At 39.9% G+C, this 15,890-nt stretch overlaps 1 protein-coding gene across 1 annotated transcript; it reads right to left on the bottom strand.

The window, feature by feature from the left end:
• Positions 1 to 1,154: 1,154 nt before the first annotated feature.
• LOC308280325 (transcription elongation factor SPT4-like) lies at positions 1,155 to 6,528 on the bottom strand (the record flags this gene model as incomplete). Its single annotated transcript, XM_080720587.1, has 5 exons — positions 1,155 to 1,219; positions 1,829 to 1,882; positions 3,766 to 3,821; positions 3,908 to 4,014; positions 6,460 to 6,528. 5 exons carry the CDS (start codon positions 6,526 to 6,528, stop codon positions 1,155 to 1,157), a joined length of 351 nt encoding a protein of 116 aa, XP_080576713.1.
• Positions 6,529 to 15,890: the final 9,362 nt, after the last annotated feature.

Here is a 15,890-nt window from a genome sequence, read left to right on the forward strand (position 1 = left end):
AGCCGATCTACATGCTCACAACTGCTCACAACTGTGAGCATGTAGATTGGCTATTTTCACAATGTCTGCCTCTATATATTTGACAATTTGGACAATGTTTAATTCGCCATTTTAGACGTATTAAAAAGTCCTTAAATTGGCACTTTAGAAATGTGCAGATACCCTCTATACACTTAAACTTCATGTTGGTTTGTTTACAGTTGAGTGAGAAAACAATGTTTCACATTAAGTTAATCATCTGGGGACCCCTCCAAAATAATTGGGGGGGGGGGGGGTCGTGCGTGATGCAATGACGTCATCAAACCATAAAGTCGACTTCAAGTCAACTTTTTACTGAGTCGAGTCGACTTGCAAAAATCACAAGTCGTTAATGCCCTAATTTGCACCTGCTGTATATTTGACCACAGGTACCTCAGCTCCATTCTTGCGACTGTTATACCTTTCATAATAATCATTTTCTTAAATCTATATGTTTATTGAACAATCCATAGAGTGTGAGTGTGTGTGCGCGCGTGCTCGCGTGTGCGTGCGAGCTCATGAAGGGTTAACTCCACCATCATTTCATCTCCGCTCTCCCTGCAGCCACTTTAATGTGTTCATATAAAGACGGTATCACTTCCACGCTGCTTCCCTGTCACATAAGCCTCTCTTCCTCATTTCAAACCCCCTGCAAGGCTGCAACCTCACTGCACCGTCCACATTTCAATCTGCACTCACTATAATAGACCCCCCTCCACCAGCCTTATGGGAAATAGCCTGGCCAGCCCAGCCAATCTCTGTGTTTATACACAGAGGCCTTAGTGTGAGTCATGGGTCAGCAATACGTAACTTATATTCAGTGGTGGAACGTGACTAAGCACACAGTTCATGCGAGACATGCATGAATATTTCTGTGGATATCGATTGACAACTGACTAAATCAGTGTAGCTTTGTCTTTTTGTGAATTGCTCCTTACAAAGTTTCAAGACAGAATCTTCTTATTAAAACATGTTTATTAACCACAAATTGTTTTAATTATATGCAGCTTTTGAAATTCAAACGCAGTCTGCAGTTGCTTTTAGTAAAAAGAACATTTACTACTGGAATTGGTATTGCAGCAGGTGTGGATGCAACCAATCACCAACATAAGCTGGGAGACCCCAAGCTTATGACTTCACTGCACTGAAGTATCTCTGGATTTGTAGATTAGTCCTCTGCTTTTCAGCTCTCTCACCACACCTGTCAAAAGTAAATGAACAAGAAATAATTATGGTAGAACAGTGTAATGTTTAGGGTGCAGTGGCGTCAGTTCAGAAAAAGCTAAGGTATGGCAACATGACTGGTGTCTTGCACGCACGCGAAGGCGCGCGTGCAAGACACCAGTCATGTTGCCGATACCTTAGCAAAAGGCATGATACATTTATTTTAAGAAGTACATTTAATTTTTTCCTCCGTTTCTAAGGTTTCTTGGGCTGGATATGGCAGCCTGGAACGGTTGTTCAAGTGCAGCTAAACGTTAGCCTGGCGGGGCCCGACGTCCTACTGCGTTCACCGTTCACTCACTCATTCCTTCCACAGTAAGTATAGAGAATATAATTATAATACCTTGTTAAAGTGAGAATTTTGTTAAATGTTGCATTTGTAGTAATTTTACTGTAATTTAACAACATAATAACCAGCACAGATAGACAAAGAGACATTCATGGATTTATATTTAAAAGTAACTTTTTCCCCCTGAACCCAGGGTATGGCAGCTGCATACCCCTGTCATACCCAATTGACGCCCCTGTTAGGGTGAATGTGTACATGCGTGTTTACATTTTATTTTATTACAACTGGATAGCCTACCTGGATTTAGCCGTCCAGTAACTGTCACAGCATAAACACCTGGCTTGAAGTTGCCTGCAGTATAATGACAGGGACACAGAATAAGCAACACTGGCAGTCAAATAAGACATTCTACTTCAAAACCAAGCCTCTTACATGAGTAAGAATAAGTCAAAAATCTCATTAGTCCTACATCTCATTAGTCCGAATTTTGTTAGGGTTAGGTTTTAGGGTTAGGTTTAGGCATATAGTTTTACTGAGGTAGTTTTACTGAGGTTAGGGTGTGGGTTAGGTTTAGGCATAGTTTTACTGAGGTTAGGTTTAGGCATAGTATTTTTCACCAGGTTAACATCACCAGATTCTAACTAATGGGATGTAGGAACAATGACATTTCAGACCAATGCCATGGCACCAACATGTCATTGATAGCAATCAAAGTACTTTGAAGACTTTATCTACAATTTATACATTTTATTTTAGGAATGCATAATTATGCCCAAGCTCTTTGCCCAATCAGGTAGGTCTGTGACCTGAAATGAGTTTGAGTAGTCGGCGCTGATCGATCAGCAAAAAAAAAAGATTGGATATTAGAATTAGAAATTGTCCTGGTTCAAGTTGGTAGACATCAGTAAAACACCACATTATATTGTCACTGTTGGGCAGAAACCTCATATCTCCAAGTTTCAAATTTGTACTTTTTTTCGTGAAGTAAAGCCCTGCTTCATCGTACAAGACGGTCGCACAAAACTAGTGAAAACAGCCGATCTACAAGCACACAACGCCTCGCAGTGCGAGGCGTTGTGTGCTTGTAGATCGGCTATTTTCACTACTTCAAATCATTTTTAAAATAATAAATACAAAACAAACGGTTTTGGACATGCGAGGTTTCCACCCGACAACGACGATATATTTGTGATGCACAAACTAACTCATAACTTGAGATTGGAAGAGACAGGAGAAATGGACTGAATATAGAACCCAACAAGGACACTCATGAATGTACTGGAATATAATGCTTGATAATGTTACTCAGTCCCTGCACTGTGACTGTAACTGAATGAAAATCTGCAAAAGATTTTGTGTTAAATAACATAATACATTGTTAATTACCTTATATAAATATTACACATTAATATTTGTTAATTATCCTATAGAGCAGGGGTGGGCAATTATTTTTTCCATGGGGCCACATGAACAACAAAGAATATTGTGGAGGGCCGGGCCAAAAGGCAGTGTTCCCCGCAAGATGTGCTCCCCGCAAACTAAACACACGACTTTACCTCCGACTTCAGTAAAAAAAATACCAAGCAGTCCAATTTTTGTTGAAAACCCGGCATTTGGCGTTTTTTTAGACACTTTAGACATTTTTGATGGGTATGGTAAGGAAGGTGTTATTGAGACAAGATCCAATGATCACACACACGTGCTGATGTACGCATTGCGTCCATATGTACGTGAATAAAAAATGTAAAAATAAAAGAAATTCAGCTTTAGTCCATGCATGAGGTAAAATGAGAAAATGTGTTTATTTTGTAATTTGCCATTAACCCTACAAGGGCCGGTCAGAGTGAACCAAAGGGCCGCGTACGGCCCCCGGGCCGCACAATGCCCAGGTCTGCTATAGAGGGTATGCGCAAAGTGAGTTTAACATCATTTAACGTAATTGAATGCAATCAGATAGGACTTTTCTGTTTGGATGTATGGGCTGTCAAGGCCAGAAAGTATAGTCTTTTGACACTCAGTAGGCGTTCGTGCATAACTTCTGGATTCAGGTTTAATTGAGCATGTTCGTGTTTTTCCATTTACTTTTGTTAATGGAAGGTTGCAGAACAAAACATTATGGATAGTCATGACATGAGCAGAGTAATTCCTCAATTATCAAAATAATTAAGGCAAAGTTTCATCGACTCCTTCTCCCAATCTTGTTGTGATTGAGCCATTGTGCAAAAAATACTCACTGATTCTCTGCCATCTAGCCACCCAGCTGTCGTCAGGGCTCATCATTGCAACGACTCTGAATACACAAAATATACAGTATTGGTTGACAATAGAAAGTCATAATGAATCAATACACTGAGAAAACAAACATACGGTCCTTACCCATCAAATGCGGAACTTGTGCATTCGTATACCATCTCCCGGTTCCCCTTCATTTGAAGATATGACTCACAGTTGTCACAGCCATCACCCTCGAATTGATCAATGGTCTGATAAATGAAGATATAACACAAGACATGAAATAATTAAAATACAAACTAATATGATTCCTTCAGGATAATAGTAGAAGTTATCAAAGGGGATAGTCAGAATGGGGGTTCTGCTTAACATAAAATAATAGAAATATCATATGATATATGCTGCAAGGAATTAAGTACCCACGCATTCTATATCATGGGAACACCTAAATTATTTGTGGTGTTGTAATGCAGTTTGATGTAAAATTCTTGTGATCATAAGGCAACATTGTTATAGTAATGATACTCTATGTATAACATGTACTTGACAGTTAAATAATTCGTATTTTCTTGAAAGAAAGGAAGCAAGCAAGGAGGATGTATCGAGTACAAAAGGACACCAATGGAAACAAGCCATAGGCTTTCATGACAAACATGTACAAGCCAGACCAGTGGTGAAGTAACTAACTTAACCCTTAAGTGCTGTTCGGGTCATTTTGACCCGTTTTACATTTTCATTTAAAAAAAAAAGGTAGAAGTTTACATTGTTTCCACCTGAAACTCACTGGCCTTAAAGATTCTTCTGAGATGAACATGTAAAAAAAATATTTTTGCACTACACCCATGCTACACCCCCCTCATATTTTTTGAACCTTAAGTGCTGTTCGGGTCATTTTGACCCGGAAGCACAGATGCACAGAAATACACAGTATTATGCCAAAACAGAGACACACAGTCACCCCCACTTGTCACCCCCACTTCTAACACCCCCCTTCCGAAGCCCCATTCCGAACCCCCCCCCCCTTTCCGCACCCCCCCCCCCCTCCCCACACTTAACCCCTGATGCACAGAAATGCAAGGAATCATGTACAAACACAGATACACAATCACCCCCTAACCCCTTCCACCCCTCCAACCCCCCTCACCTCGCCCTTACCCCCTCCCCTCCAAACCCCCCAACCCAACCCCCCCCCCCCCCACCTCCCTCCCACACCCCCCCCCACCACCCCAGATGCACAGAAATAAAAGAAAGCATGTATACTAACACAGACACACAGTCACCTCCTTCCCCCCCTCCCCCCTCCTATCGCCCTCACCCCCCCACACCTTCACCCCCTCTCCTCCTCACCCCTCCCCTCCTCACCCCTCACCCCTCCCCTCCTCACCCCTCACCCCTCCCCTCCTCACCCCTCACACCTCACTTATCTGAAGTTTTCCTTGCTATCTTAGGGGAAATTTTACATTATTTTACATAAACATAAGGTGCTGTAAAGTAACACTGTATTTCAGGGGTGCTGTGGATGAAAATGTTGTTTACAGGGGTGCCCTGAGACCAAAGTGTTTGAAAACCTCTGTCCTAGTGTATACGTTCAAGTGTATATTCATATGTGACGTTCATGTGTGTTCACATGTGTGTTCAGCTCTATGTGAGAATGATGTCCTGTTGAACCACAAGTATTCAATTAATGGGCATGTTGTTCATAAAAATATTGTCTGATTTTCATTTTGTCCTATAAGCATGAGCAATATTGCCCAGTATTAAATAAAGTAGTTTTTTTACATGAATTTCAGCTAAATCATTAAAAACGCCTAGCTCTTTCAGTGTTTAATGTGATATAGCAAAGCAAGAATGCAAACATTTACCATATATATCATATGAATTGTTTGGTATTGAGTCAAAGTCAATGTATCATGATGATTTGTTAAGTTAACATTTATATTAGTGTTGTTTTTTTTAAACCAAATACCCCCCGGGTCAAAATGACCCGAACAGAACGAAGGTGTAGTGAATCTGAACAGAACTTAAGGGTTAAGGTGAACACCATGCATTTAAAAAGTATTTGTCATATTGTTTATGTCCCAAAAACGTTTTTCAAAAGGTTTGAGGCTAAACTACCACTCCTGAATAGAGAGCCTCTCATTTTTGAATGGCTCTCAGAGCATTTTCAGCTGCAGTACCACCTTTGGCGCTTGAACTGCGCCCCCCCCCCCCCCCCCCCCCCCCCCCCCAAAAAAAAGAATATTTTTGAAAAAAATAAAAATAAAAAAATCTTCAAAAACGGCCGTTTATGACGTCACAAACGGCAGCAAATCTGGACAGCCTGTTTTGAGAACCTGTGGTTCTTTTAACCTCCACCTTCCCAAAACCAGAGAAAGACACAACGGTCTGAAATGGGACTTTGTGAGGATAGAAGGAGCTAGTGGGACCCCAAAAAAAAGGTTTTAAAATAGGAAAAGTGAATTTTCATGGTGTATCACCTTTAAACTAAGTACATTTACTCAAGCACTGTGCTTCTCACAGTGCTCATTGTGAGCTTGTAGATATCGTCTTTGTCGGGTGGAAACCTCGTATCTCCAAGTTTCAAATGTGTATGTTCTTTCGCAAAGTAAAGCCCTGCTTCATCATACAAGGCTGTTGCACAAAAGTAGTGAAAACAGCAGATCTACAAGCACACAACGCCTCGCAGTGCAATTTACCTTCACAAGAGAGCACAGAAGACAAGCCCGCAAATGTCGAAGGTCTCTAGCACAGGTTTCCAGTGCCATTGTGTGCACACTGCCATGTGCACGTTCCAGAGGTAATTTTGTTAAAAGCAACGCTTCGGTCGTGAGACCGAAATGTCAAGCTAAATTCACTTCATCACTTGTGGCTGACAAACACTAAATACATTTCCACTGGTACAAACAACCAATCAGAAACAGTCAATGCGATCACTCATTTCAGACAGCTGTGTTGACATGGTCATGTGACTTTAAAACACACATGGGCAACATGCAGCCCGGGGGCCGGACCCGGCCCTTTGACCATCTCAATCAGGCCCTCGAAGTCCTCAAAGAAAAACGTAATGACAAAAAACCCACATTCTAAAAGTGCGTTATATGTTAATAGTTTTGAAACATTGATTTAACTTGACTCCAATTAATAGTAATTCATATTTACCATTTGAGTACTGTACATACCTGCATACCTCCGTATAGTCAAATTTATGTTTTTAATGTAACAGTGAAACAGTCAACCTTGAGTCCATATTTATAACATAATGCAATGTGTTTTTATCAGTGACCTATGCAGAGGTGCAAGGTGCATATCAGATAAGATACAGTACAAATGTATAGGCTAATTTAAAAGTTGATATGACATTGACGCAGATTATTTTATGTAACTATAATATTTTTTACTGTAGGCCAGAGCACACCTGAGTGATACAGCTGTGTTGTTGGGAAAGGACCTCATTGTAAAGTAGTTTGGCATGTCTAACAAATTCATGCAGTTTGAACATGATTGTTATGTGTTTCAATTAAGTTGTACAAAGTGTAGCCTTCACTCACTTTATCGATGATCGACAATGGGGAGCTGCATAGCAGCGGAGGGAGAGGTTCCGAAAGGAGCAATGTAGGCCTATTAGCCTATATAAGATATAAGCTAGACCTAAATAACCTAAAATAGCCTATAGACACACAGCTGTCCACCGCACGCTGCGGACGGGAAAAGTCAGCTACTGTAAGTGTATTCGTGTCGGTGTCTCGTCTCCCCTCTGCCTGCTTGTGAGTGGAGTGGACACACTGGAAGATTCATCTCAGCTCTAGTTGCATTAAATAACGCAAAATAACGGAGTAACGCACCATGTAGTAACGGTAACTGAGTTACTGAATTAAAAAAAGTAGCCCACCTGTACTAGCAACACATTTAAACTGTATGCTCAATAAGTTGTAACCTTAATTCTGAAACGACTCCTACATAACTGTAAAGTCTATGGCTTTTCATACTTCCTGATCTTTAAGCCTAATTGCCAGCTTGATAAGGGTGAAAAAGTTAAATACTGTACACAGTGTACACTGACAAGCCTCCTCCTACTACTATCCATTATATATTGTGGAACGTAACCCACTGCTAGTTTTTCTTGGCATTATAATTTTTTTTATTTGATTGCTCAATTCAGAGAAAGGCCAATTCATATCTGTCTCATATCATTCCAGCCTGGTGCCATGCCACACTAATCTTTGTAAAGAAGATATACTGTAGGCCTATGTGATATTTTATCCCACAACACATTCAAAGTGCATTCATTCAGTCATCTGATCAGACGCCATTTAGTTCTTGCAAGTCAGCAAGAACCGTGGAAGACTGCGTCCCGTCTGAAGACGGGTCTTATGACCCGTCTGATGCCGCGTCAGTGCTTAAATAGCGGTCAAGACGCAGCTTTGCGTTCAGGACGGAGCTGCCGCGGCTCAAGACGCGATTCTCGGTTTCAATCACGTCTTTGCGTCTTCTAGACGCGAAACCGCGGCTCAAGACGCGATTCTCGGTTTCAATCACGTCTTTTAACCTCAAAGACGCGGCTTGGACACTACAATCGCGTCTTTGATACCAAAGACGGGGCTTGGAATCGCGTCTGGCTGGAACTCGGTGTGGCCGCTAAGGAGACATGTAACCCGCAAAGTCTGCTGTGTGCTGTCCAGCCTGTCCTTGTATCTATTAGATACATTTTAGTATTATTTATTGTCAATGGAACATGCTATATTCTACCATATTGTCGGCATTATAGTGTGTCATAACGTTTTTAGTGTGAAAATATATCTTTTCGTTTCTTTTTTTTTTAGCATTAAAAAAAAAAAGGCAGGTTATATCTGCCTGGATTCATGGCACAGAGCAGAACGTTTAGCTCAGTCGCTAGAGCGGCCGCCCCGTTGACCGGAGGTTGCTGGTTCGATCCCCGCCTCAGTCACTCTTTATTTCTAAGCACTGTGAAACACGTTTTCTTGCGGCTCCAGACGCGAATCTCGTTTCAATCACGTCTTTGAGCCAAAAGACAGGGCTTGGACCGCGTCTTTGAGCCCAAAGACGGGGCTTGGACACTACAATCGTGTCTTTGGGGGCTTGGACCGGGTCTTTGAGCCCAAAGACGGGGCTTGGACACTACAATCGCGTCTTTGATCCCAAAGACGTGGCTTGGAGGCTACCGCGTCTGGCTGGAACTCGGAGCGGAGTCAAGTTCATTGAAAATAACGGGCCGTATGTTTTGACGCGGCGCCTCCGTGCGGCCGATGTGTCTAGTGTGTGTTCCCCTTCAGACGTCTGCTGTCTGCTCTCCGTGAAAAAAAAAAAAAAAAGGGTGTCTATTGTATGTATTTTTTGATGGAGAATTCAAATATTACCTTCTTTTTTGCATAGGACAACTCTAACCTGCATCAATTGGTATTTTATAATTGCCAATTGTACCCTATCCATCTAAAAAACAAATTGGATGTCTATTGTAGGTATTTTTTGATGGAGAATTCAAATATGACCTTCTTTTTTGCATAGGACAACTCTAACCTGCATCAATTGGTATTTTATAATTGTCAATTGTACCCTATCCATCTAAAAAAACAAATTGGATCTCTATTGTATGTATATTTTGATGGAAAATTAAAATATTACCTTCTTTTTTAGATAGGACAACTCTAACCTGCATCAATTGGTGCATCAACCTTCTATCTATCTATCTATCTATCTATCTATCTATCTATCTATCTATATCTATATCTATATCTATCTATCTATCTATCTATCTATCTATCTATCTATCTATCTATACTTCACCTTTAGTCAAGAAGAGAGTTCAGCCTCAGGAACTTGCACACCTGGAACTGTGTCATGACTGTGTCATGGAGCTAAGCAGAACTATGTTAAATACTCACAATGAGTCTGATGGACCAATCAGAGTGGTGGTGGGGGGAGGGATCAACAATAGACAGAAACTGGATAATGCTTTGTTAACTGTCCCACCTAAGTCCCTGCTAGTCTGAACAAATCACCTTCCCTCTCATAACACTACTACTACTACTACTACTACTACTACTACTACTACTACTACTACTACTACTACATTTATATAAAGCTGCTCTTGCATTTGAATTCAAGTCTGACACAAGTTAAGGTTAACTTAGGTAGTAGTTCATTTTGCTGGCTTTTGTGTGTGAGTGTGTAGGCCCACAAATTATTATAATTGTCTGTCATTAAGTGACTCAAAGGGAGACGTCTAATGGGTGTTTATTATTTTAATATTAACTGTGGGAAGATTATATATATTTTATTTTGCACTTACAGTGTTGTGATATTATTCCTGAAGGAAGAGGGGTATTTTCACAGCCCAGGCTTTGAACCTAAATGCTGTTTACATGCTCTATAAATATTTATTTCTATATAAAACTCAGTTGTGTGGAGTTATTTTGTGCCTTTTCTTGTAGCTAAAGAGTCCATTTGTTCACTAGACATTAAGTCAAGGTTACTATTTTGAGTTGAAGCCAAGTGTTTTATTACTTTGTGGTTTAACATTATTTAAAAGGCAAATTCATTGTTATGGTTACTTTAGAAGACTGCTTTTGCATTCATGAGTTAAAAAGAGAGCCAAGCTAATTCAAAGAGTTAAGTTAAAGGAACACAAAACGTGACTTAACTCACAGCTGCCATTGGACAGACAGTTATAACATACTCTTATCTTTCACAGAACAGACAATTATCATTTATTTTATCTATTTGAGACATGTAGCTGCTCTAGGGGAAATAGAGCATTAATTTGGGATCAGCCTATTCAATTGATAATGACCAATGGGTGCCAGTTTCTAAGTAGTTAAGCATATTACCATAACAATATATGTGGCCTAGACATGGATAGTGCCCACTCAACTCGTAATCTACAGAAATGTCCACCACATCACACAGTATAAAACCTAGTAGAGAAATCTGCCTTCTCCTGTATTGTATTAGTGACATTCATTAATAAATAGTAAAATAACAGGACAGAGCAGAACAGGCCTCTGCTGTGTCTTTATTATGGGTGCATTCCAATGCAAATGGATACTCTGGAACAATCTGAAACAATGTATCTTTCCTGTGGCTGTTATAATGAACACAAACAGATCAGAACGTAATTTAACATTAACCAGTTACATTTATCATACAACAATGTAAGGGATGGATTCCTTTCTATTGTGTGAGTTACTTAAATGCTGATCAATATGTGAATCTGGCTCTTATCAGGTGGGTGTTTTCTCTCCCTGTCCTGTGCTGTCCTCAGTTAAACCAAGACAGTGCTGTTGTCACCAATGTGGAAAAAGCTTCAGCTCAATTTATTATCTCAAAGTAGACCAGAAAATACACACAGGAGAGAAGCCATTCAGCTGTGAACAATGTGGGAAGTATTTTGCTAAAAGATCACAAGCGTTTCTCTCCTGTGTGTATTTTCTGGTCTACTTTGAGATAATAAATTGAGCTGAAGCTTTTTCCACATTGGTGACAACAGCACTGTCTTGGTTTAACTGAGGACAGCACAGGACAGGGAGAGAAAACACCCACCTGATAAGAGCCAGATTCACATATTGATCAGCATTTAAGTAACTCACACAATAGAAAGGAATCCATCCCTTACATTGTTGTATGATAAATGTAACTGGTTAATGTTAAATTACGTTCTGATCTGTTTGTGTTCATTATAACAGCCACAGGAAAGATACATTGTTTCAGATTGTTCCAGAGTATCCATTTGCATTGGAATGCACCCATAATAAAGACACAGCAGAGGCCTGTTCTGCTCTGTCCTGTTATTTTACTATTTATTAATGAATGTCACTAATACAATACAGGAGAAGGCAGATTTCTCTACTAGGTTTTATACTGTGTGATGTGGTGGACATTTCTGTAGATTACGAGTTGAGTGGGCAATATCCATGTCTAGGCCACATATATTGTTATGGTAATATGCTTAACTACTTAGAAACTGGCACCCATTGGTCATTATCAATTGAATAGGCTGATCCCAAATTAATGCTCTATTTCCCCTAGAGCAGCTACATGTCTCAAATAGATAAAATAAATGATAATTGTCTGTTCTGTGAAAGATAAGAGTATGTTATAACTGTCTGTCCAATGGCAGCTGTGAGTTAAGTCACGTTTTGTGTTCCTTTAACTTAACTCTTTGAATTAGCTTGGCTCTCTTTTTAACTCATGAATGCAAAAGCAGTCTTCTAAAGTAACCATAACAATGAATTTGCCTTTTAAATAATGTTAAACCACAAAGTAATAAAACACTTGGCTTCAACTCAAAATAGTAACCTTGACTTAATGTCTAGTGAACAAATGGACTCTTTAGCTACAAGAAAAGGCACACAATAACTCCACACAACTGAGTTTTATATAGAAATAAATATTTATAGAGCATGTAAACAGCATTTAGGTTCAAAGCCTGGGCTGTGAAAATACCCCTCTTCCTTCAGGAATAATATCACAACACTGTAAGTGCAAAATAAAATATATATAATCTTCCCACAGTTAATATTAAAATAATAAACACCCATTAGACGTCTCCCTTTGAGTCACTTAATGACAGACAATTATAATAATTTGTGGGCCTACACACTCACACACAAAAGCCAGCAAAATGAACTACTACCTAAGTTAACCTTAACTTGTGTCAGACTTGAATTCAAATGCAAGAGCAGCTTTATATAAATGTAGTAGTAGTAGTAGTAGTAGTAGTAGTAGTAGTAGTAGTAGTAGTAGTAGTAGTAGTAGTAGTAGTAGTGTTATGAGAGGGAAGGTGATTTGTTCAGACTAGCAGGGACTTAGGTGGGACAGTTAACAAAGCATTATCCAGTTTCTGTCTATTGTTGATCCCTCCCCCCACCACCACTCTGATTGGTCCATCAGACTCATTGTGAGTATTTAACATAGTTCTGCTTAGCTCCATGACACAGTCATGACACAGTTCCAGGTGTGCAAGTTCCTGAGGCTGAACTCTCTTCTTGACTAAAGGTGAAGTATAAATAGATAGATAGATAGATAGATAGATAGATAGATAGATAGATAGATAGATAGATAGAAGGTTGATGCACCAATTGATGCAGGTTAGAGTTGTCCTATCTAAAAAAGAAGGTAATATTTTAATTTTCCATCAAAAAATACATACAATAGAGATCCAATTTGTTTTTTTAGATTGATAGGGTACTATTGGCAATTATAAAATACCAATTGATGCAGGTTAGAGTTGTCCTATCTAAAAAAGAAGGTAATATTTTAATTTTCCATCAAAAAATACATACAATAGAGATCCAATTTGTTTTTTTAGATGGATAGGGTACAATTGACAATTATAAAATACCAATTGATGCAGGTTAGAGTTGTCCTATGTAAAAGAGAAGGTCATATTTGAATTCTCCATCAAAAAATACCTACAATAGACATCCAATTTGTTTTTTAGATGGATAGGGTACAATTGGCAATTATAAAATACCAATTGATGCAGGTTAGAGTTGTCCTATGCAAAAAAGAAGGTAATATTTGAATTCTCCATCAAAAAATACATACAATAGACACCCTTTTTCTTTTTTTCTTTTTCACGGAGAGCAGACAGCAGACGTCTGAAGGGGAACACACACTAGACACATCGGCCGCACGGAGGCGCCGCGTCAAAACATACGGCCCCGTTATTTTCAATGAACTTGACTCCGCTCCGAGTTCCAGCCAGACGCGGTAGCCTCCAAGCCACGTCTTTGGGATCAAAGACGCGATTGTAGTGTCCAAGCCCCGTCTTTGGGCTCAAAGACGCGGTCCAAGCCCCCAAAGACGCGATTGTAGTGTCCAAGCCCCGTCTTTGGGCTCAAAGACGCGGTCCAAGCCCTGTCTTTTGGCTCAAAGACGTGATTGAAACGAGATTCGCGTCTGGAGCCGCAAGAAAACGTGTTTCACAGTGCTTAGAAATAAAGAGGGACTGAGGCGGGGATCGAACCAGCAACCTCCGGTCAACGGGGCGGCTGCTCTAGCGACTGAGCTAAACATTCTGCTCTGTGCCATGAATCCAGGCAGATATAACCTGCCTTTTTTTTTTAAATGCTAAAAAAAAAAGAAACGAAAAGATATATTTTCGCACTAAAAACGTTATGACACACTATAATGCCGACAATATGGTAGAATATAGCATGTTCCATTGACAATAAATAATACTAAAATGTATCTAATAGATACAAGGACAGGCTGGACAGCACACAGCAGACTTTGCGGGTTACATGTCTCCTTAGCGGCCACACCGAGTTCCAGCCAGACGCGATTCCAAGCCCCGTCTTTGGTATCAAAGACGCGATTGTAGTGTCCAAGCCGCGTCTTTGAGGTTAAAAGACGTGATTGAAACCGAGAATCGCGTCTTGAGCCGCGGTTTCGCGTCTAGAAGACGCAAAGACGTGATTGAAACCGAGAATCGCTTCTTGAGCCGCGGCAGCTCCGTCCTGAACGCAAAGCTGCGTCTTGACCGCTATTTAAGCACTGACGCGGCATCAGACGGGTCATAAGACCCGTCTTCAGACGTGGACGCAAAGGTCAGCGGCTGTCTCTCCGGCTTGGTGTGTCAGGGTCTTAAACATCACTTCTGGCATATGGCTCAGCATTACTCAGATGCAATTTATATTTTTAAAATAAATCCTGTTTCTTGTGTATTGCATGCAGAGAGGAAGGTGGTAGGAAATGACAGGTGAGGGATGGAAACAGTGCTGGCGGCCGGCGGTGGACGGAGCAGGGAAGGGATAATATTACCCATTTAGGCCTAGAATGATTGAATGGTTTAGCTATAGAAACATAGCAGATATACAAGCTCGCAAGCTTGTAGATCTGCTATTTTTGAAAAAGTCGTGAAAATGTGTGCAAATCTTTGAATATACGGTATGTATTTTTAAAGCAAACGTTTGTAACTCAAATTTTGCTCATGGGGGGTCCCTGGAACTAGATATTTTGAGATGGGGGTCCGTGACCAAATAAATATCAGTTTGGGGGTCCTTCACATGAAAAGGTTTGAGAACCACTGACATAGTACACTCTGAGAAATGATTCTGCGGCCGAGTATATGGCACTATTAGAAAAAGTTATATTTACTCAATAAAATCACTGAATATCATGTATGTGATTGTTTGAGTAGGTCACACCGAACGAAATGAGTAAAAATCCAACTGTTCGTTTTGAGTGAGATGTACATATATTATTTGAGTTAATTTCGTGAGAATAAATTAGTATTTGACCAACTGATTTTATTCATGAATTATACTCAATTTGTTTTGGTAATTTTCCTTCATAATATTTGAGTATGGAGTACTTATATGGATCAATTTAAAAAGACCCTTAATTATTATTCATTCCAACTAAATAATATTTCATCTCTCACAACAACCTAAACAATTGAGTAGATATGACTAAGATTCAAAATTGTACACAAGGGTTCATGGGAAAAAAAGGGTTCATGGGAAAATTCTACTGGAACATTCTGTCAACAAACAGCAGCAGCAGCAGCAGCAGCACACATCTTTTTCAACAAGAGACCTGGAGAGTGTTTGCAAATATTGGTAAGTAGATTTACTGTATCTTTGTGCATATAGGCTACATAAATGTATTGGGTATAACTTGTGTTCTTTACAAAGGTTTGCAGCTAGTTAACCCTTAAGTGCTGTTCGGGTCATTTTGACCCGTTTTACATTTTCATTTGGAAAAAAAAGGTAGAAGTTAAAAATGTTTCCACCTGAAACTCACTGGCCTTAAAGATTCTTCTGAGATGAACATGTAAAAAAAATATTTTTGCACTACACCCATGCTACACCCCCCTCATATTTTTTGAACCTTAAGTGCTGTTCGGGTCATTTTGACCCGGAAGCACAGAAATACACAGTATTATGCCAAAACACAGACACACAGTCACCCCCACTTCTAACACCCCCCTTCCGAAGCCCCATTCCGAACCCTGCCCCCCTTCCTATAAGCATGAGCAATATTGCCCAGTATTAAATGAAGTAGTTTTTTTTACATGGATTTCAGCTAAATCAGTAAAAACGCCTAGCTCTTTCAGTGTTTAATGTGATATAGCAAAGCAGAAATGCAAACATTTACCAAATAT

This window comes from Nannobrachium achirus (genome assembly GCF_963921795.1).
Source record: "Nannobrachium achirus genome assembly, chromosome: 24".
Taxonomy (NCBI): Eukaryota; Metazoa; Chordata; class Actinopteri; order Myctophiformes; family Myctophidae; genus Nannobrachium; species Nannobrachium achirus.